This window comes from Dendrobates tinctorius, unplaced genomic scaffold (genome assembly GCF_039654945.1).
Source record: "Dendrobates tinctorius isolate UK_male_01 unplaced genomic scaffold, ASM3965494v1 ptg000019l, whole genome shotgun sequence".
NCBI lineage: Eukaryota > Metazoa > Chordata > Amphibia > Anura > Dendrobatidae > Dendrobates > Dendrobates tinctorius.
In genome coordinates, this window is record NW_027361687.1 from 27,942,879 (window position 1) to 27,966,821 (window position 23,943).

General features: G+C 42.4%; 1 protein-coding gene across 12 annotated transcripts in view; it reads right to left on the reverse strand.

The window, feature by feature from the left end:
• MTA1 (metastasis associated 1) overlaps window positions 1-23,943 on the reverse strand; it is a 166,349-nt gene that overhangs the window by 50,700 nt on the left and 91,706 nt on the right. For 8 of the 12 annotated variants that reach the window (XM_073566770.1, XM_073566769.1, XM_073566771.1 and 5 more), the window contains exon 17: window positions 12,599-12,634. The exons of 1 other annotated variant lie outside the window; for it this stretch is intronic. In XM_073566770.1, the coding sequence (XP_073422871.1) occupies window positions 12,599-12,634 (36 nt within the window). Of the gene's footprint in view, window positions 1-12,598; window positions 12,635-19,777; window positions 23,880-23,943 lie in introns of those variants that run through there. 3 more of the 12 variants (XM_073566776.1, XM_073566780.1, XM_073566779.1) reach the window with 1 other exon arrangement.

The window sequence follows — 23,943 nt, forward strand, 5'->3', positions numbered from 1 at the left end:
AACATCTAAAGACAGTTCTCCAGAGACTCAGGGAGAACCAATTGTTCGCTAAATTGGAAAAATGTTCGTTTTTTTGTACAGGAGCTGTCTTTTTTGGGGTTGATTGTGTCCTGTGAGGGGTTTCGTATGGATCCTAAGAAGGTGCTGGCGATCGCTGATTGGGTTCAGCCTCGAGATCTCAAGGGGCTCCAGCGCTTCTTAGGATTTGCGAACTATTACCGGAGGTTCATTAAAGGTTTCTCACAAGTGGTTAAACCACTCACGGATCTTACCCAGAAGGGCGCTGATGTAAAAAATTGGTCTGTACTCGCTAAGGAATCCTTGTCAGCGATTAAGAAATGTTTCAGGTCTGCCCCGGTGTTGGTACAACCTGACCCGTCCAAACCATTCATTGTGGAGATGGATGCTTCTGAAGTGGGGGTGGGGGCTGTGCTGTCCCAGGGTCCGGCCACCCTTACCAATCTCAAACCCTGTGCCTTCTTCTCCAAGAAGTTCTCTTCAGCTGAGAAAAACTATGATGTAGGCAATAGGGAACTTCTTGTGGTCAAGCTGGCATTTGAGGAATGGAGGCACTTTTTGGAAGGGGCGGCTCACCCTATCACGGTTGTCACGGATCACAAAAATTTGGCATACCTTGAATCTGCTAAGAGGCTTACTCCTAGACAAGCCCGTTGGTCACTTTTTTTTTTTTTTTCACGATTTCAGTTCTCCATTACTTTTCGACCGGGGTCCAAAAATGTTAAAGCAGATGCCCTGTCCAGAAGTTTTGATCCAGTGTCTCCCCCTGAGCCGCCGTCCTCCATTCTATCCCCAGGGGTGGTAGTGGCGGGGGTCTCAACTGAGTTGGAACAAGAAATTCTAAGGGCTCGGGCCCTAGCTCCGGCAACCAGGCCAGGGGATTAACTGTTTGTTCCAGATTTATTGCGGCCTAGACTTCTGCAGGAGTTTCATGAGTCTAGGCTGAGTGCTCATCCAGGTATCACGGCCACTAGAGGTGCAGTAGCCAAGGGTTTTTGGTGGCCTTCATTAAGGTCCGATGTCAAGGAATTTGTTTCTGCTTGTGGCATGTGTGCCCGTTCCAAAAGCTCGCATAACCGACCGGCTGGGGAACTCATACCTTTACCGGTTCCTGATAGGCCATGGACTCATCTTTCCATAGATTTTATTACCGGCCTTCCACCTTCCAGGGGCAATACCATGATCTGGGTGGTGGTGGATAGGTTTTCTAAACAGGCCCATTTCATTCCCTTGGCAGCATTACCCTCAGCAGAAACATTGTCAAGGTTGTTTGTGCAGCATGTGGTCCGATTGCATGGGGTACCCCTGAATGTTGTTTCTGACAGAGGTGTGCAGTTTGTGGCCAAATTTTGGAGGGCGTTCTGTATAAAATTGGGCATCTCACTCTCCTTCTCGTCGGCATATCACCCGAAGAGTAATGGTCAGACAGAACGCACCAATCAATCCCTGGAACAAATTCTCAGGTGTCTGACCTCCGCCAGACAGGAGGATTGGTGTGATGCGTTACCGTCGGCTGAATTCGCTTTTAACAACCGGGTGAGTCAGTCCACCAACATGTCCCCATTCTTGATTAACTATGGGTTTAATCCGCATTTTGGATTCCAGTTGTCCAGGGGCAGAGGGGTCCGTTCAACGGTTAAAAAAACCTCTGGGCTGAAGTCCGGCGTAATATCTCTCGGGCCCAGGGGAGATACAAATATTTTGCTGACAAAAAGAGAGCCTCGGTAGACATGTTTCAGGTGGGAGAAAAGGTTTGGCTCTCCACACGTAACATCAACTTAAAGGTACCATCAGCTAAGTTGGGACAAAAGTTCATTGGTCCGTACGAGATTATGGAGATAGTCAACCCAGTGGCATATAGGTTGCGTCTCCCCGCCTCCTTAAAAATATCCAATGTGTTCCATAAATCTCTGTTGAAACCCGCAGTATCTGTCAAAGAGAACTCTGAGTCTGTTTTTCCTCCAGTGCTGGTGGAGGGTCAATTGGAGTATGAGGTCGGACACATTGTGGACTCTCGGCGGGTGCGCCGCTCTTTGCAGTACCTGGTCCACTGGAAGGGATATGGACCAGAGGAGCGCTCATGGGTCCCTGCTCGCTCGGTACATGCAGATCGACTGGTTCAGGCTTTCCATGCCAAGTACCCGGGGAAGCCTGGGGGTCCAGAGGCCCCCCATTGAGAGGGGGGTACTGTCATGATCCCAGTGCAGGTTTTTGAGCTGCACACCTGGGGTTAATGTCTGGAGATCGGTGCAGGTTTTGACCTGCACACCTGGGGTTAATGATTGTGGCCTCTTTCTGGTTCTGGGAGAGCTTCTTAAACCCCTGGGAAGCTTCAATCCCTGCCAGTTATACTTTTGCCTTTGGCCTAGTGTGCTGACCTCTGTGTGCCTGTTTGTTGCTATAGCTTGTTTATATGGTTCTGACCCGGGGTTCTTTTTCCCGTTGTGAGTTTGCCTGTTGATTTTGTACTGCATTATTATCTCTGTGTATGACTCATTGCCTGTGACCTGACTACTCTCTGCTCGCCCCTCTTGTACCTTTGCAGCTATCTCTGTGTGTGACTCATTGGCTACGTCCTGACTATTCTCCCTGTCTATGCCCCCCGGTAACTTTGTCTCGCAGTTACCCTGCTAGGAGTTATCTTGCAGCTCCTAGCTCTGTGGAGTTTAGGCCACGCCCCTAGCAGTCACGTGCTTCAGGTACTGCGGCTCTGAAGTACGCATCTACTCGGCTGCTGCCCGCTCCACAGGTATCTTTGAGCACAGTTCGCTTTACTCAGGACATGCGCACTGGCTCAGTGAGCAAGTTCAGTGCGGTGTTCCTGACACATTTCAGTAGGCCAACATTTCGGATTTTAAAATCATGTTCAACCTGGTGTTATAAAGTATTCTTATTTACTGAGATAATGACTTTTGGGATTTCATTGGCTGTAAGCCATAATCATCAACATTAACAGAAATAAACAGGTGAAATACTGTAGATCACGGTTTGTAATGACTATATAACATATGAGTTTCACTTTTTGTATTGAAGAACCCAAATAAATTAACTTTTTGGTGATATTCTAATTTAGTGAGATGCGCTTGTACATACCATAGAAGAAACCACATGGCTACTATAAAGGCCCTTATAGCGTGCCAACCTGAGCCTTGATAGATCCCAGTAAAAGAAATAGTTATCGTACTTTTGCAAAAAAAAAAAAAGCATGTCAATGAATACCCAATACAAATACTGCATGTCCTCAAAAAAGTATCAAAAAAGGCACCTATAAAATGTCCAAACTGATCACTAGATACTTTCCCCAAAAGGTCACAATTAAAAAACATAAAACTCACACCAGACAGATAAAATCACAAAAAGCAGGAGAACAAAACAGACCAAATTCACTATTATATGTAACAGGCTAAATTAACCGGGATGCTAACTGATTTGATAGCTGTATATTAAAGGGGAGATTGATGTAGATAGGTTAAAAAAATACAAAACAATAATTAAATATGGTGCAGAAAACACTGCACAAGCCCAATATATTTATAATTTTCAAAATTCATATAAAAACAAAAGAATTGGAAAAAAAGATAGAAATGATTAAATCTAAGTGGTAATATACAGACCCGGTTACACAGTGAGGGTCAGCTGTTTCTCCGTCAGTCATTGTAACAGGAGTTTCGCATAAGCTTCTTCAGGAAGCATCACAATATTTTCTTGTGAAATATTTTCTACTCCAGCTTGAATCTTTGTTTTGCATATATTTACCTCATCTACCTCAATGAATACAGTTGATTATTTTGGGGTCATGTTGCAGCATTATATAAAATTATGAACTTCTTTACATCCACTATATAATTTTCCCACTTCATTGATTACTTTGGTCAATAGTGTCAAGTAGTTCCCTGGTTAATGTAACTTATTAGTGAATAATAAAGTGAATTTGGTTTGGTCTGGTCTGTTCCCCTGCACTTTGTATTCTAATCTGTCTGGTGTGAGCGCCAGTATATGTTTTTTTCTTTTAATTGTAACCTGTGATTTTGTCATTTTATAGTTGCCCATTTGGACACTTTTTTGGGTGCATTTGGTCACTTGCTATAGAGCAGCGAGTACCTATGCAGCACTATAGTCTCCTAAAGAACTGAATGGATAGCAATGAAGAAGGGGAATGGGCCCAAGCGTTGTGGGTAGGACTCGTAGAGTGTACAAAACACTGGAGAAATGAAAATCTTTCCATTATAGGTTTTTCTTTCTGTAGCACACACTTCTGATTTTGGGTTACACAGATATAAAATACTGACCAAAATACTTCCAAAAACTGCCCAAGAGTGGGGAACCGCCTTTAACCTGATGCCCAGCTTCTGGAGTACAAATAACCCAAACTTCCATTTCCAAAGCAGCTGATGTAAAAGTTTTTATTTTAGGAGAAGTCAATAAATGAGGTCTGAAAAGTGTAGAAGACGCTGTGTAAAGTAAAAATTGGAGATAAAACTACTGTAACTAATGTACTTGAATGAAGAAAACTGCTCAAATGAAGATATTAATGTCAATCCCTGGATCCCCACTTTTACATTTATTTTGACACAGGAGTAGTGATGAGCAAACATGCGCGGATAAGGTGTTATCCATGCTAGGGTGCTAACCGAGTGTCTTCGGCATGCTCGAATATTATGTTCGAGTCCCTGCAGCTGCATGTCTTGATTGTTCAACTGCTGCAACACATGCCGGGAAAGTCTAACAAACAGGGAATCCCTGCACGTTACGGCTGTCGAACAGCCACGAGACATGCAACCGCGGGGACTCGAACACAGAATTTGAGCACGCCGAAATTACTCTATTGGCACTCGAGCATGCTCGGATAACATCTTAGGATGCTCTTCACTACTCAGGAGACTACTTTTTCCCACCACTAGTGACGTGCTTGAAGAAAAATGGCTGAATGGCGCTATTTGGCATATGTCAGTCCACTCTTTAGTCATGGTTCGTGTATAGGTAGAGGAGAGACCGTGGCATAACAATCGTGATCACCGAGATTGTGACTGGGCATGGAGGGAATCTCCAAAATGCTGATACAGTTGAAAACTGGCAAGTAGTTCCCTGGTCAACCACTTACTCCAGCAACTACAAGACGCTTTAGGCCTGAACTTGGAAATACAGAGAAAACATCAGGTGGTGCGATGTCACACAGGGCATGTGAGAAGGTGTAGAGTCGGCGGGCCGAGCTGAGCTGGGGGGTGGTACCACTTCTTACCGCGCAGAGATGAAACAGAGACAAGATGGAGGCAAGTTCAGGGTGCGACAGGTCCAAGTTTATTCACGCTCGCCGTCCGCCTGACGGCCTCAAAAGCACACTGTACTTTCTTCACCTCACGGCCCTCCGTTTCCAGAGCCGCTTCTCACACTGTACTTTACACTAGGAACGTGTCTGCACACACCGTCCCCTCCTCACTCGTCGACGCTCCTGACAGGTCCGTCACTGTGGCCGCCTTAGGCCCGTAAACCAACAGCGCTTCCACTGATCAGTCGTCGTGTCAAATACGGTGTCTCACACCCAGTGCCTCGTCCCTTCTGCGGTTCTTCCTGTCACGACCACCCCCCTGATGTTCTCTCTCCTCAGTCCCCCTGGTCTGGATTCTCCTCACAGCGCACAGACTGTCGCAGTCCTCCTGTCACTGGAGCTCCCCCTGGGGACTGGAACCTTCTGGAACCCTCCCTCAGTATTTATAGCTCTCCCGGTCCCCTGTCACTGTAACCCCGCCCCCCATGACCAACGGTTTCTAAAGCCCTAAGCTGATGTCAAGTCCTTTGCTCACACTCCTCCCTGCCATCTAATGGTCAACCCAAGGTACTGCACGTCCACTACACTTTTCCTAGCTGTTTCCCCACTGTAATAACTGACACCTACCTACACTGTGCAAACCTTTCCTTCTTCACTCTGACTAGTCCGTCCGTCCGTCCGTCAGGTCACCTTCCCTACAAAGGAACAGGTGACTTTGACTTATTTTTTATTTGCGCAAACAGAGGCACAAAGGGGGCATTACTGATGTATGGAGGAATAGATGTGACATTACTGATGAATGTAGACAGAGTGGGACAGTTATAATCTATGAAGGCATCATTATGTAGGCACAGAGGGGGGGCACCACTCTACCGAGGCACAGATGGTGGCATCACTAAGTAGGGATAGAGGGTGGCACCACTCTACCAAGGCACAGAAAGGGGCACCGCTCTACAGAGGCGGTCACTTTTAATGTACAGTGATACAGGGGGCATTATTGATGTATGGAGGCACAAAAGAGGCCATTAGTGATATATGAATTTACAGTGGAGTTTCATTATAACTTATGAAGGAACAGTGTGGGCATTTATGATGTATGCAGGCACAGAGGGGGACATTATTGAGGTCTAACACCACGGGAGGTGCAGGTTTGATGTACGCTAGCACAAAGTGGGGCATTACTAATGTATAGAGGAACAGAGGCCTTGTTATTGATACATACAGGTACACAGGAGTACATTATTGTAATGCACAAAGGGGCATTATTGATGTATTAAGGCACAGAGGGAGGCATTACTGATGTTTATCAGCAAAGAAGGGGGCATTATTGATGTATGAAAACACAGCGTGAGACATTACTATTGTATGGAGGCACAAAAGGGACATTATTGTGTGGGAACATGGGGATATTATTATTGTATGGGGATACATATGGGGTTATAATTAATGTGTTGAGGTACAAAGAAGGATGCACTGATAGTGGTGTGTGGCACAATGTTGGGTTCTACTTTTTTGCATAGGCACTATTACTATCTAGGGCACTATTGATTAGTTATAATACTGTGGTGTTTGTGTAGAAGTGGTACAATAATGAGGGTGCCGGAAAAATGATGAGCCAAAAAAGATGTGTGTGTTATATTTGCAAAGTCATCATAGTTAACCAAATGGGATGGAAAAGGGAAAGTGCAATGTTGTTTTTTATAGTCTGCAGTGTTATATAACGTAATCTACCACTACATGGTGTTAGTATGGTGGCAAAATGGGATTTTATTCATCATCAGTATGGTTGGAATGGTATTGGTCTTGGGATGGCATTATTTGTCCCTTGCATAGCAATATTATTGGTGAGATTAGTATTTGTAATCTGATATTTCTATAGCATTTTTGATTTTTTTGAGATGGAATTACATATTTTTGAACGTTAGCCGGTCCACTGAAGCCTGTGCAACTGAGCAACAAGCTGGTGGGGGCCAGAGTACAAAAGCTTCCCTGGGGCCTATAGCACTGCAGCTATCCTCCTGAGAATACATAGGGGCCAATTTGTAGGCCCCCTTAATACACACAAAAATAGGTAAAGGATGGAAGGTTTATTTCTAAGTAAAACCAGACGTGGCGGTTAGAGGACTGAAAGCATTGTTATTTCAATTACACAAGCATGTTTTCTTTCTAACTGCTTCATACTGTCATATGGCAAGGCTCATTAAAGGGTCAATATTGTCCTTTTACAATTACGACTTCCAATAGGTGGTGCTAGAGTTCTAGTTCTCTGTCTCTCTCTGAAGAGGCAATTTGCATATTCAATTTCCCAGAGGAGCATGCATGGCATATAAGTCTCCTCACTCTGACATGCAAGGCCTGGCTTGTCACTCTCCACAACATTACATCTTAGACCCCATTTTTTTTTTTTCTAGGACACGTCATTAACATCTCTTGCTCAACGAGTCTGGACAATTTTGGTAAGCCAGTAAACAAATAAAAAACCCCTCTGGATTGTTTCCACATTTTCATTGCATTATTATTATTATTTATATAGCACCACTGATTCCATGGTGCTGTACTATGAATGATACCAATAATTGTGTAAATGTGATATTAAATATTTTATTTGTTTTTACACAAATGTCTACAAATCTGATTTAGTCATTATGGCTTTTATGTGTAGATTGATGAAGAAAAAAAATATTATCCATTTCAGAATAAGGCTGCAAGACCAAAATTATGGGAAAAGTTCAGATTACTATTAATGCACAGTATAATAAGGCCTCATTTAGACATCTGCTTTTCGTTGTTTTTTTTTTCTCGTACGCAAAAGAAAAGGAAAATGTTTCCCTTTTTTCACATTGTGAACCCCCCACCCCCCAAAACAATGCATAATCCACGGTTCTCCAATTAAACTGTTACACATGTCTAGCGGTCAGATAAGACACGGATGGATCAATACGGCACTGTTCCTGTCATGTCGACACTACTACTCGTGGCAGGTTACGTGATGTGACTGACTGCTGCCACCAATCTTTGGCTGCAACTCTTGAGATTCCGTCAGAGCGTATGTCCACTCAGATGGAAGAGCAAAGGCTGCAGGCGATCAGCGGACGCCGAGTGGCTGCAGCAGTCACACGACACAGCAGTGATCAACACTACAGGGATGGTACAGCTACAAGAGGTGAATACTGATTTTTTTTACATTTTATGTGGGGTTCTTGGGCAGATAAGTAGGACTGTCCAGTAGTGGACAACTCCTTTAAAGCCAGATAAAAGCATTTACCATTTTCATATTACTGTTCACACAATGCATTTTTTTGTTCCACTTTTACCTTAGAGAAGAAAAAACAGCTTTTTACAGTTGCAGCCAAATGAATGAGATATCTAAAGTCTCATACAAATGTTGACGTTTTTATCCTTGCGCAGTTTGACTTGCGGTACATTTTCTTTTATTTAAATGCAGCATGTCAATTTTTTTTTTTTTTAAACATTAAATTATTTTTCCCCCCCCATGAGGCTGAGCAGCGAAAAAAAAGACAAAACCCCGTCCAACAAAATAAAGTCACATAAAAAAACTAAGAAAACACATCAATATTACACATTTTGAAGCAGAATTGCTATTGTTTTTCTTGTAATTGTCTGCAATTGTCCTAAAAAAAAAAAACCAACCCACAACTGAAACTCTACATGTGATCATGGACCATATCCTGAGCCTGCTTTAATAAGAAAAAAATAAATGAAACAAGAAAAAATATGCGCCTAATATGACATATAGTTAAGATTCTGATTTGGCGTTTGTATTAAAAGTCATATTGCGAGGCTCGTTAAAGGGTCGATAGGGACTTGTAGGATTGCCGCTTCTTATAGGGGACACTAGAGTTCAAGTTGTAATTTGAATATTTAAATTTCCCAGAGGAACATGCAAGTCATTTAAGTCTCCTCATACTGGCATGCCAACCTGGCATGTCACTCTCCACAAGGAGAAAGCTTACCCCTTAGAATATAGTTAAGAACAAAATAAATGAAACCTGGCATCAATATCTGGAACACAAGTGCTACTTCTGGCTCAATTTTAGAGGAGTTTTCAAAATGTACAGTATATACTCGAGTTATAAGCCAACCCGAGTATAAGCCGACACCTCTAATTTTGCCACAAAAAACTGGGAAAACTTATTGACTCGAGTATAAGCCTAGGGTGGAAAATGCAGCAGCTACTGGTAAATTTAAAAATTAAAAATAGATACCAATAAAAGTAAAATTAATTAAGACATCAGTAGGTTAAATGATTTTGAATATCCATATTGAATCAGAAGCCCCATATAATGCTCCATACAGTTCATGATGGCCCCATAAGATGCTCCATACAAAATGCACCCCATATAATGCTGCACAAAGGTTAATAATGGCCCCATAAGATGCTCCATATAATAATATGCCCCATATGCTGCTCCATAAAGGTTATGGTCCCATAAGATGTTCCATAGATTATGCCCCATATGCTGCTCCATAGATTTTACCCCATAAAATGCTCAATAGATTATACCTCATATGCTTCCCCATAAGATGCTACATTGATTATGCCCCATATGCTGCCCCATAAAATGCTTCATAGATTATGCCCCATATGCTGCCCCATAAGATGCTCCATTGATTATGCCCCAAATGCTGCTCCATAGATTATGCCCCATATGCTGCTCTATATGCTGCCCCATAAGATGCTCCGTAGATTATGCCCCATATGCTGCCCCATAAGATTCTCCATAGATTATGCCCCATATGCTGCCCCATAAGATGCTCCATAGATTATGCCCCATATACTGCTCCATAAATGTTATGGCCCCATATGCTGCTGCTGCAAATAAGAAAAAAAAAAGACATACTCATCTTTCGTCGCTGGGGGCCAGATGTCGGTGTCCTGAGCAGGCGGAGACACATGCACGCTATGGGGGACTGGTGCCGGTGTCGCCACTGGCTCAGGGCCCCAGCACCTGAGATATTCACCTGTTCTCGTTCCACCGCTGCGCGCCACTGTCTTCCGGGTCCCTCTGTCAGTGACTGTTCAGGCAGAGGGCACGGCGCACACTGGCTACATCATCGCGCCCTCTGACATGAACATCAGACAGAGGACGCAGTGGACAGAGCGGCGCGCGGCAGTGGTACGGGAACAGGTGAATATCGCATATACTTACCCCAAGCTGGCGCGGTCTCTGCAGCCCTTGCTTCTCCCACGGTCTCCGGCAGCTCTTCCTTCCTTCAACGGTCACGTGGTACCGCTCATTAAAGTAATGAATATGCACATATTCATGACTTTAATGAACGGTACCACGTGACCGCTGAAGGAAGGCGCCGGAGACCATGGGAGAAGCAGGGGGGCTGCAGAGACACGCCGGGGGTGCAAGTATGATCTGACACCCCCGCTCTCCTTCTCCCACCGACCCCGTGGCATATATGACTCGAGTATAAGCCGAGAGGGGGGGACTTTCAGTCTTAAAAAATGGGCTGAAAATCTTGGCTTACACTCGAGTATATACGATATTTATCTTTATAGAAATGTTTTTCCAAAAATAATATTTTATAAGAGGTTTAAACATAAAACCTTTCATCCTCCTACAGAGAATCTACTCGCTGCACATGTGATGGTCCGTCCTGGTATATGTGACATGATATAAGCCAAGCGTTCCATTACCCTACAATAAATATGTTCATTCTTGGAGTCACAGGATCTTTTGACAGTGACTCCAAGAATGAACATGCATTTAAGCTAGCCAACCCGTGACGGACAAAAGACCTGATATAAAGAGGTCGATCGATGGTCATATAAAAACCTGTTTAGACACTTCCATGAGCACAGAACGATAGTTCATGCGACCGTTCTGCTTGCATGGAATATTACTCTCGGCAGCACACATGCTGCAGAGAACTAAGCCTTTTAAGAAAGCTTAAAAATGTTTTACCAAATGAAGGGGAGTTTTGCCCGTTTGTGGTAGCCTGTTTAGCCTGGAAGTCCAGTCTAAATGCACCCAAAAATCTCATTAAATGTGACAACACCTGCCCATACGCACACAAAAATATAATATATATATTTTACACATACATACAGACATGCATTAATATACAAATATATACACACAGAAAAATGGCTGTTGCTACAAGTCTCAAGCAACATGTACCCTTTAAGGGCACGTTCACAATGCAGGTGGAAAATATGTAACTTATTACAATGGCAGCAAAGATTTTACCAAGCTTTATCTACAAGAAAAAATATTGACTTGAGGGCAGATGTTAAATTTGCAGCGTGGTCATTTACGTTGTGGACCAGTTTCCCGGTTTGTAGTGTATTGACCTCAAGGATGAAGTTGAAACAGGCAATAAACCCCATTTGTTGGCCCATTGCTCATCCCAGGAACCAACGGCGGCCATCGAAGTATGGGGAAAGAGTTTGCAATTTGTGCTTTTTTGCGGGCAAGTGTGCACCAATATCTTCAGGACAAATCTGCCCCAAGTGCAAATACTCTAACACCAGCAGTCTCTCTCTGAGATCCCAATGCTTGGACCCCCACATGTTTTTACCCAACATGAGCAAGAACCTTGGTTCGCAGTGCGTCTAGTTTATATGCATGGGAACAGTCATTCACACCAACCAAAAGAAACCAACGATGAGCTGAAGGACACTCCGTACGTGGCATTTCCCACACCCGCGGTCAAAAGAGTGACCGTAACCATCAAAAATATTTGGACTGCTCACCGCCCGTTGTGTCTTAATATTTTCGCTTCATGATCTATAGCCCCTTTATTCGCTCACCACCTTTTTTTTTTCTCCTGAAAATATTTGGGGTCTTTCAAAAATGGCAGACGCTAACAAGGTGCACAATGTCAATAGTGTTATAAAGTGATTGTTAGTACAGATATGGCTGGAAAACTAATACAAAAACCTTTTTTATGGACCTCGTCACAGTATAATACAACAATAAAGCTGGCCATAGATACAGGAAACGGAGGATCTGAACATACCACGGGTATGGTACTAAAAACTAATAGGATTTAACTGTACAGAAATAAGCTTAATGTGAACAATAGAAAGTTATACATTTCCAAAATTGTGCACTGGCTGCACGAAGTAAAATAGAATTTTTGACATACCAGATAAAAGTAAGGCTATGGCCAACTTTAGTCATGACAACTACAATGAGACAAGAAGCGTTTATGTGATCGGACTGAAACGAGCAAAAAACAATGAAAAATACACTAGAAGCCAAGCAACACAAAGCCTAGTGAGTCCACAAAAAGGCACAGTTTTTTTTTTTTTTACATTTTTCACATTGAATTTCTTACCCCTGCTAGGCATCAGCAGGCGCTTCTTCATGTTGCCTGTCCAAGAAAGAATAAATAGGAGAGAAGAAAGAAAACAAGAAAATGGTACATGAAATAAACGGTAATAAACTCATTTATTTAAAGAAAAAAAACAAAAACAAAATACTACAAAAATAAAAGCATAATACAAGACAATAGAAAAGCAAAAATCAAGATATCCCATAGCTGCAATGAATTGATATTTCTAACGAGTAGAAAGCACAAAATGACTGTTCAAACCAAGCAGAGGTGCTCAGTGCACCCTCACATTATTTTCCATTTATCTCTGTTCTTCTTGTAAAGTCACAGCTATCAAGAATGAAAGTGGGGAGTTGAGATAAATGGAAAATAAGTACGAAGGTTTGGCACCAACCGCTTGTGCTTGGTTTGAACAGTCATCAGAAATTTTAGTTACGGATTATCCAATGATTGGGTCAGTCGAAGAAATTTCTGCAACAAGTCAAAGGAAAAGATTTTGCATTTCCAGCTTAACTGATACTTTAAATACCCCAATACAATAAGCAGCAGAAGAGAAAGTGGTGGGGTCCAGCGGGTTCTACCCAGATCAGCCGAATCGGCTGTTCACATCAGAGCCAGATTGCAAAAACTAGGGAGATGCAGTGCCCCCATTGCAAGTGGGACACTGTGTCTTATGTGGTCTTGAGAGTTGTGGGGTTTCTCAGTACCCAAAATGATGTGCTGCCTATGTAGTGCACAGAGAAGACAGCACAGATTAGGCTTAGGCTTTCTCTTCCAACAATCTCCTGTGGTCATCACTACGTAGCTGGTTGGAAATTGGAATCCAACACCCAAAAACGTTAATTTTGCCTACTTCGGAGCCGCTTCAAAGAAGCGACATCCAACTTCTTTTCTTCCACCAGGTGGTTTGGGAAACCTGAAGCGTTTAAAAAGACAATCAAAAGCCTGAACAGCAAGTGGGGTTTTTCCTTAGAAATGAAATTGAAGATTCATCTGAGCATTTCGTAAGAGTAGCTGCTTAAAAAAACACCAGGAAAAGATGTAGTGTGAACAAACCTTTATTTCGTATATCAGTATTTTTTCCCCAGTGTGCTGGGCCCATTTTTGATCCGTGTCAGTTTTTACCATCCTTTTTGCATCCGTTTTGGTAGTATGAAAAAAAGTTCTTATCTTTTACTGCCCGTTACATTATAAAAGGCCAAGATGACATCTGTGAGCTGTTTTTTTCCCCATGCGGCCATGTTTGAGCCACATTGGAGCGAAATAATGCTTTTTTTTTAAAAAAAAAAAAAAAAAAAGGACATGGGAAAAGTTGCACCGAATGTAACAGGTCTGTGACTTATTAGTAAAAATAATGGCTAGAACAAGTCTCACAAATATGACGGGTTAAACTTGGGGAAAGAAAACAGCAGAAAAAAAGTCAACAGCAAAATACTTTGCAAACGGTGGAGGAGATCCGCAGAGTTAAATCCAACATATATTTGGGATTTGTATTAAGTGGATAAAGAAAAACTAATGTCCAGAAATCAGGATCATTTCTTTTTGGGTGATTTCTGCTCCCCTAAACATGTACAATAGCCAACTTAAAGGGAATATGTCAGCAGGGCTTTGCCATGTAATCTGAGGATAGCATGATATAGGGGAAGAGACCCCGATTCCGGTGATGTGTCACTTATTGGGGGTGAGCTTTGCGGTTTCAAAAAAATCAGTATTTTGTCAGTAGGGGTTTATCACTACAGGACTAGGTGTCTCATGCCTCCTGGTCCAATCACTCCCCCTACACTGATTAACAGCTTCCTGCCAACACACAGGATGCACAGAAAGCTGCCAATCAGTGGTGTGGGCGGGGTTATACACAGGTCCCAATCAGTGGTGTGGGCGGGGTTATACACAGGTCCCAATCAGTGGTGTGGGCGGGGTTATACACAGGTCCCAATCAGTGGTGTGGGCGGGATTATACACAGCTCCCAATCAGTGGTGTGGGCGGGATTATACACAGGTTCCCAATCAGTGGTGTGGGCGGAATTATACACAGGTCCCAATCAGTGGTGCGGGCGGGATTATACACAGGTCCCAATCAGTGGTGCGGGCGGGATTATACACAGGTCCCAATCAGTGGTGTGGGTGGGGTTATATACCGCTCAGCATCAGAGCTCTGCTGAATATGCCTCACAAAAAACTGCTGCACCCAGTAAACAAAGTGACACATTGCTGGAATGAGGGGAACATACATTTTGCTGCTGTCCGGTTATTTAGTATAAACCTGCTGACAGACTCCCATGACATTTTGCCTGGAGTCTCACTCGCATCATTGTGTAATGCAAACTTATGCAACTTTTTAATATACTTTGTCAAAGATTTACAAAATTGGGCCTCATTAGCACCAACAAAATGGTAGAATTCTTTGCACCCCATTTGTGTGTTCTAGATCATTTCTCACTTGCTTAATGGGGTTTTCCGGTTTTAGAAAACCTGTGTCCCCTGGCTGCAGTTTGTTTAAAAAAAACAAAACAAACAACTGTTCATTATCCTTCCAGGTTCCAGTGCTCAGTCTCCATCACTGCTGTCTGTTACTGTCTGCAGTGCTGAGGCCACATGGACAGCGCTGCAGCCAATCAGTGAGCAGCTTGTGTTGTATACTTGGGGATAGCCATGGAGCTCGGTTATTGGCTGCAGCGCTGGAGACAATAGCAGACACCGGGGAGCAGCGGTAGAGACTCAGCCACTCAGACCCGGGTAGGGTAAGTAAAATAAAAAATGTTATTGTTTTTAAACAAACAGGAGCCAGGGGGAAAAGGTTTTTCCAAAACAAGAAACTCCGTTAACAAGGGGATGATGTGACATGTTGACAATGGGTGTGACTTAAAAAGCAGCACAGAGTGTATAAAAATTTTGACAATTCTGGAAAAAAACAATTGGTGCAAAGTAACTTAACCAATTAGTGTACGCTTACGCCAGACAGTCTAAAGAGATGCGTCAAGTTTTTCATTCCGCGAGACTCTTTTGCTGACCCATAAAATAGGCTCTGAGACCCCGATTCCAGGGCTGGTTTACTTACTGGGCTTCTTCTGTGGCTCTGCTAGTCTTTTCACCGTTGATTGGCAGCTTCCTGCCTATGCACAGTGTAGTGGGGAAGCTGTCGCTCAATGGTGTAGACATGGTTATACAGAGCTCAGAAATGAGAGGACTAGCAGAGGCGCAGCAGATAAAACAATTAAATAAACCTACAGAAAGAAGCCCAGTAAAAGACACATAGATGGAATCGGGGGTCTCTGTTCCTATTTTAGGCTAGCCTCAGATTAAGGAAGTGTAAATCTTGTGGCAGATTCCCTTTAAAACATCTAGATAAAAGAAAAGTTTCCATACATTGGCAGCAAGTTGTGATCTTGAGTGTATGAAAATGACAAATATTTTAAGAAGTTAAAGGAAGTTGGTCACCCCCAAAATCAAATTTAAACTTATTAAATAGTCATCTCTGAGACTTATCTCCTTCTGAGTTATGATTATCCAGAAAATTATCATTATGCAAATGAGGCTGCAAGGTGGAACCATGGCGTGGCCAAGCTCTTCCTTTATTGACCGTGCGCACTTGCCTGATCTGAAGACTCTGCAAAGCACACGTATGCACACCAACACCGCAGGAGCTGAGCAGGTGCGGGCACAATCCTCTCCTGTCTGCTCAATACACTGATCCATGGAGATTTAGTGAGGGAGTGGCTGCAGCAGACAGAAGAGAAGTACACACACCTGTTCAGCTTCTGCAGTGTCGGTGTGTGCACTCACTGCTCAGTTCCCAGATCATCAACACTCGCTCTGGGCAATCAAAGGAGAAGAGGGTGGAACAGTGCAATGAGACTTTGGCCATGCCATGGGTGCATCGGCCACCCCCCTTCATTTTCTATAATTAAAGATAATTTTCTGGATAATCATAGCTGCGAATACTAAACAAGAGGCATAATTGTTATAGGAACTAAGTCACAGATATGATTATCCAATTAGTTTAATCTGAGTTTTGGGTTTGACAGACTCCCTATAACTCTATATTATAAGATTATGAGCATTAGACAGTAAACTACTGACAGGCTTCTCCTATGTCTCTATTGGTTCTGCAGAGCCACATTTAGGTTTTATTCCTCACCTTTCAGTTTATCCTTAAAGGGAAGCGATCGTTACTAATTATCTATTGTTTAATCAAGTTTGTGTGTTAAATGTATTTTTTTTTTAGTATCTTAATATTTTGGCAACTTTTTTTCTTTTTAAACATTACTATCTGTATTAAAAATAAACAACTGAAATCTTGGAATTTTTACACAGGCCAATTGGTTTTTTTTAGCCACCAACTTCCTGTTTTAGGATAGCAACACACGTACATTAGCAGCAACAGTTGGATCCCGACCCTATATTTTGCATTGAGGTGCCAAAGTCATTGTGGACAGGGTATTTTTTTGATAATTGCTTCCATTTAAAAGAAGCTTTTACACTGATTGGCCTATCCATGGGCGATCATATCTGATCGTGAGGCTGCTACCAATCAGTAGTCCCAAGGGCAGTCAGCGTCCGGAAGTGCATAGTTGTGGAGCTGCACAGTATTTCAATTGTATAATAGCCATGATGTGATCCTGCACGGCCGCCCCCTATTCATATCAATAGGGGGCTTATCTGCAATACCCGACTGCTGCCACAATGCAGCTCCACAACCGAGTACTTCTGGACAACCCCTTTAAGCTCTGCCATAAGTCCTGCCGCATGGTCAACCTACGCCAACAAGGTGCCTCCAGAATATTATATATATATATATATATTTTTTAAGGTTCTATGTAGTGTAGCAATAGTTCGCTTCTATGAATAACCAAACGGATCCAAAAGTATAAGACCCACTTAAAGGAAAAAAAAAAAATTCACTTCCACAAGACAGAAGATCCAAATATATTCCGAGTACATTACAGGTTTTTGGGGATTTTTTGTGGATTAGTTCGCAAAATATTAAGAATTCTCCACTTTACTATATAGGTTCTCATAGCTTTACTGGAGCAGGTTTAGGGTCAGTAGTAGGAAGCCATGCAGGTATGAACGAGCCCTTTCTCTTCTCATGCCAACTGTTTGCATTGAAGGCGATACTGCTAATATTGGTAGATAAGCCAGTGCACCATTTATGGGCTGGAAGATTAAGAAATGACTTGGACATTCCCCATATTGTCCTGCATTATATGAACAGCGTTTAGGCCATTTTTGCCCCCTTTTTTCCCCATGTGAAAATAGAAAGTGTTGGCAGAAAAAATTCTTTATGCCTTTTCGCAAGTTTTTTTTTGTGGTGTTTTCTTTGCATTTATTGGCATTCATTCGACTGGGTGAGAGTGTTGCAATAATGGATTTTGGCAAAGCTACAAAAAAAAAAAAAAAAAAACACAAACAAACAGTGTATGGATGTTAAAAATCTCATTGTGCTGTGAGAAATGCCGCAGTTACATTACGCCATATGTGAACATAACCTTTATCCTGCAACTATGGAGGAGCTGCTTCCCCTGGTGGAAACGGATTACCCTGAACATGCTGCATTCATGACCTACACGCAGCATTTCACTTCAACACAATTTCAGATTTTAGGTCTGTAGAGTTTAGTCCAAATGATTTCTGGTTTAAAAAATAAAAATTAGAATGGAAAACTAGATTCGCTATGAGGCCTTGAGCAAATTTTAGGATGGTTTGTGGCAGCAGTTTTGTGCCAAAGCTTGTCTGCTAGCCATCCACCATCACAAACTGCAGGATGATGATATCTACTGCACATGCATACATTGTATTATTAATGAATGTGTTAGAACTTAATAAAGGAGTGCAAGTAACATGCAACAGTTCAAAAGGATCGGTAAAAAGTCCTCAATTATCTACAGGATAGATGATAACTTGTTGATTAGTAGAGGTCCAAATGCTGGGACATGCAATGATCAGAACAGGGCACTTAGCCCACCATTGCTCCATTCCCTATAGGCCAGGCCATAGTGTAAGATTGGAGCAGCGGTAGTGAGTCCAACTTGGCGCTCCAGTTAGTAATGAGGATAGAAGTGCCCCTTCAGGGATTAAAATTCCCTGTTCTGTCTATTGGTTATGTGGGTCCCAATGATCAGACATTCGCTGATAAGTAGGATCAATGGATAGATGATAACTTGTTTAAACTAGACAGCCCCAGTGTTGTCCACCATCAGGGGCATCTTTTTCCTTGCTTAAAATAGGGCTATAAAAAAAAATTTCATTAAAAATGTTGCTCTGTAGCTTCTGTTATGCACTGTCTACAGAATGAGTTAACAGATTCCATTGCAGAGCACGCTGGACGATCTTATGAGGAGTTTATAACTCTTTTGCTGAGCTCCTCTCAGTTGATTTAAAAGGAATCTGTCACCTATTTTTTGGCCTATAAGATGTGGCCATCATCATCAGGGGCTTATCTACAGCATTCTGTAATGCTGTAGATAAGCCCCCGATGTAACCTGAAAGATAAGAAAAACGAGTTAGATTATAATCACCCGGGCGTCCGGTCCGGTCAGTGTCGCGGTCCGGTGCCTCCCATCTTGTAGAGATGACGTCCTCCTTCTTACTTCTGCCGCGGTTCCTGCTCAGGCGTATTTTATCTGCCCTATTGAGGTCAGAGTAAAGTACTGCAGTGCGCAGGACCACTATGACCTTTCCCGATGCCTGCGCAGGAGCCACGGCAGAATTAAGAAGGAGGACGATGTTGCTAGAAGATGGGAGGTGCCGGATCGGACCGCGACAACCTCCGCACCCGCCGAGTATAATCTAACTTGTTTTTCTTATCTTTCAAGTTACATCAGGGGCTTATCTACAGCATTACAGAATGCTGTAGATAAGCGGCAATGGCTGCAGCTCATAGCCCAAAAATGAGGTGACAGATTCCCTTTAAGACCACATCAAAGTTGAATCTGCTTGTAAAAGCCAAAATGCTTTATGAAACTTGAAGCAAAAATTATTTTAGCCCCAAATACATGGATTTGGGACAAAAAAAAAAAAAAAGGAGGCAGCAGACTTGTTGCTTTTTCTTGTTTTCAGATCTCGCCATCCAATAAAACCGGCAATTACTCATTTCTGGAAAGGTTTTACGCTACCTGATAGATCTTGGAAATCATATATACAATTGCTTCTGCAGTATTAAAATGTCACACCAGCCATCCATATCTTTGAAAAAATAAATTTTATTTGACCTCTTCAAACTGTAATTTGTAAACAGTTTATAACTCATAATAGTAAAAAACAAGCACATGATTAATTCTTCATTTTTAGAATTAGGCTATGTGCACAAGCTGCGGATCCGCAGCGGACTTGGCCCTGCGGATCCGCAGCAGTTCCGCAGACATAGTACAGTACAATGATAGCCAATGGGATTTCAAATCCGCAGTGCACATGCTGCAGATTTTTCCGTGCAGATTTGCTGCGGTTTTAAATCCGCAGCATGTCAATTCTTTCTGCAGATTCCGCAGCGGCTTGACACCTGTTCCATTGTCCAGGTGTCAATCCGCAGGGGAAAACCGCTGGCAAATCCGCAGGTCACTTTACCTGCGGTTTTACCTGCAAACCCGTGCAGAAAAATCCGCAGGTGAATCCGCAGCGTGTGCACTCACCCTTACGGTAGATGTGACAGGCCCTAAAACTGTACAGATTGGAGTTTCTCATTATATATATATATTTATATATTTCAAGTGATCGGAAATACTGAGAATTTAGAAACCAAGTAAAGGAGGTCATGTCACAAATATGATTGGAATACAAAAAAGGCTTTAAAGAAAAAACAAAAACATAAATCGTCATATAAATAAAACAATAATTTAAGACAGTTTAACAATTTATACCATATTTTGGCAGGTGGGGGAAAAAAAAAGAAATAATAAAAGAAATATGTTTGTGCCCGACCAGGACCGCTTTCAGAACAGATCGTCCACCTTTATTTTGGGAAGATCAATAGCAAGCTGCTCTAATAGTGGCAGAAAAGCGTAAAGTATAAACCAGGCGCTTCCATAGGAGTTTATTGGAAAAACGGCTTTAAAAATTGAATTTGAGTTTGTGGCAGCAAATATGACACGAACGATCTTTTAAAATTGGTTTTACTAAATGAACAAGAAATTGGGGACTTCAGAAGATTCTCCTCCCCCTGTAAATAGATATCAAGCCAACATAGCTTCAGTATTGGAAGAGCGTCATTCAAAAAAGATCCCATTGTTTAATTCAGGGTTTGTTGTATTTTCAGCAATGTTATTTTTCCATATCACAATAATTATTAAATAAAAAAAAGTAATCTTGCAATTTCCACACTGGCCGCTGGGGCCATTATATATTCATGCTTGCTGTTATTTTCAGTAAGAGTTTTCAGCAGTCTCCTTATCATCAGAGGTAGTAGTCAAAAGAGGTAACACGTCTATATTCAGCTGATAAGACAAGATCCACTAATCACAATAGGCGAGGTCACAGATCCCATTTCATCACAAATTGCCTTTGCAGACGCTCATTAGATGCTTCAATACAAAAGTAGGGTCAGCTTTGTTCATTGCGGCTAAGGTACATGTGTTGTTTCCTGAAACAACAGGAAGTTAGAGTCTAAAAAAAGTCCCATTGGCCATTCGGGGAATTGCAAGATTTCCAATTTTTGTTTATAATACAGATTGGGGTATAGAAAAAAAAAAATCACTAAAATAGTAATAAAAAATGAAAATACATTTAAAACAAAAACCTCATGTACACAATAGGTCATTTTCTGATGATAGCCCCCCTTTAAAGCCTCACATGTGGAGGTAGGATGTTTCACAATTAGTCTGTGTATTACAGTCCATATAGGACTCTGCCAGTCTGAACCCGGCCTAAAGGTATTGGTAGAGAGCTTGTTAGGCTGACAACTATTCTTTACTGTTCCTCCATACACCACTACTCATGACCGAGTGGGCTATATACTCAATAGGAAGAGGGGTAACAGCCACCGCCAGACACCTCGGAACCTTTTTCCCGCTGGCATCTGATGTCCAAGAGTTGGCAGCATACCTGTAGGATAGTCCAACTGTCCCTCCAAAACTGGTAGGTTCTGTCATCTTTGTGTATGGGACCTTAGAAGTGTATTTCCTTTATCATCCATCTTGTGAATAACCACTACATCATTGGGGAAGTTTAACCACTGATGATCAAAATTGGGCCATGTTTTAATCTAGTAGTTCTAATCTAGTAGTTAGACCCACAACGATCAAGAGATTTTTCACAAGATACCTAGATAGCTCTTGAGTCACCGAAAAAAGGGTGTACATGTGCTACCAAAATTCCCAAAAAACAAAATGTTCACCCGTGGCCAGTCCTCAATCCATGCAAACAGGCCCAAAATCGTGTTAAAGAGCTTGTCCAGAACTGTGAGGGAGCCAGTTAACTTTCCAGAAACCTCCCTACTCTTAATACATTGGCGGTGTTTGCTATCGAGGCTTAGGCCTCTTTCACACTTCAGTTTTTTGCATCAGTTCAAATCCGCCAAAAAGTCAGACTAGCGGATCCGTTGTCAACTGATGTGAATGGATGGCACAGGATCCGTTTTCAGACGGATCCTGAAAATGAGGAAATGTAAAGGAATCGCTGGAGAGAGAGAGAGAGAGAGAGAGAGAGAGAGAGAGAGAGAGAGAGAGAGAGAGAGAGAGAGAGAGAGAGAGAGAGAGAGAGAGAGAGAGAGAGAGAGAGAGAGAGAGAGAGACACAGACGAGTGTCTGGAGGATCCGCCACAGAAAAAAACGTTGCAAGCTCCGTTTTGAAATCTTTGAGGATGGTGACGGACAGCAACTTTTGGCGGATCCTCACAAAGAACGGATGCAACGGACGGCAATCCGTCACAATCCGCCATTAATGAAAGTGAATGGAGAGAAAAAACGGATCCTCAAAAGAAAATTGAGGATCCGTTTTTTTCAAAACCTGGCGGATTGTGACTGATTGTAAAAAACTGAAGTGTGAAAGAGGCCTTAGCGCTACTCAAGTAACCATCATGCCAAGCACATGTATATACAGAGTGGTTTTAGAAAAGCAATCAGAAGGGGGTCTCTAGTTTCAGAAAATCAACCTGAAGGGATTGTGTGGTTAAAAGATTTGAATGACCTATCCGACAGCTGGGAGCTGAGCTGGTGAAAATCGATTCGCAGGACCAATCTGTGAATCCTGGATGGGGACCCTGAGAAGTGCCTCCTGTCTGACATCATGTGCACATGCCACAACGATCACGTATTATTTCTGTAGTCACCTCGCTACGATGACGTTGCACCAAGCTGGCTATCAAATGAGAAGCGGCCATGTACGAGGGCGCTTCCGAAGGCTCCCGCCCAGGCCGGCCCCTAGTGCTAAAGGCCAGTGTGGCTCCCAGGGCTCCCGCCCAGGTTGTTCCCGAGGGCTAAGGACCAGTGCGGTTCCCAGGACGACTCTCAGTGGGTATCGGACCCCCACAAAGCTGATATTCATCGTTACCTTATGAATGGACAATCCGCCTAAAGTCTCAACATCTTTAGAAAACCAACCAATATATATCTGATTCCCACAGGAAATCTATGCCTAAAATATAGTAATGTCGTGACTGTAACAAAAGGTAAAAAATATATGTTACGCAGGCAGAGCAGAGAGGAAGCTTAGCATGCAATTAGTGGCATTACATCTAGACCAGTCATTGGAAAAATGACTGGTCCAAGCCTGGCCGCTAGCTGTAAACAATAAATGCAATATAACGTGACAAAATAAAAGACAATGGAGGTGGAAATGAAGAATGAAACAATGTGCAAAATGAATACTGACATAAAAAAAAGAAAAAAGAAAAAAGAAATATTTATAATAAGCCTTAAAACAGCATAAAAACTACTATATGGCGATATTTCCAGGAATAACTCTGGCCTCAAGGATACTGGATGATGAAATGGAAATGATTGACACATGAAGACTTGACTTATAGTTCCAGATTGCAGTGATAGTTAGTCCCAGGTCATGGTGGTTTGCAGCACGTGTGTCTATGTAGCGGATAAATCAATGTGAGGGGAGAGAAAAGTTAACACCTATCCAGTAAAATTTAAAAAAAAAACAAAAAAAAAAACAAAACGTCGATTTAGGAACTCCTCACAGCTTCAGTCCAAAAATTAAAACGTGCTCCATTTTCTCTCCCCGTCCTGTTTAAGCTGCTTCATTATTTTCTCCTTTCTACATGCAAGGAAGGACAATGTTCTCTTTCCATCCATTGGGCTTAGTCGGACATCTTTGCTTGCTGATCTGTCCTTAAAATAGTCTGCAACACAGTTTGAAGTTATAAACCCGTGACATGTAATTTTTGTAGCAAACGTACATAGTAA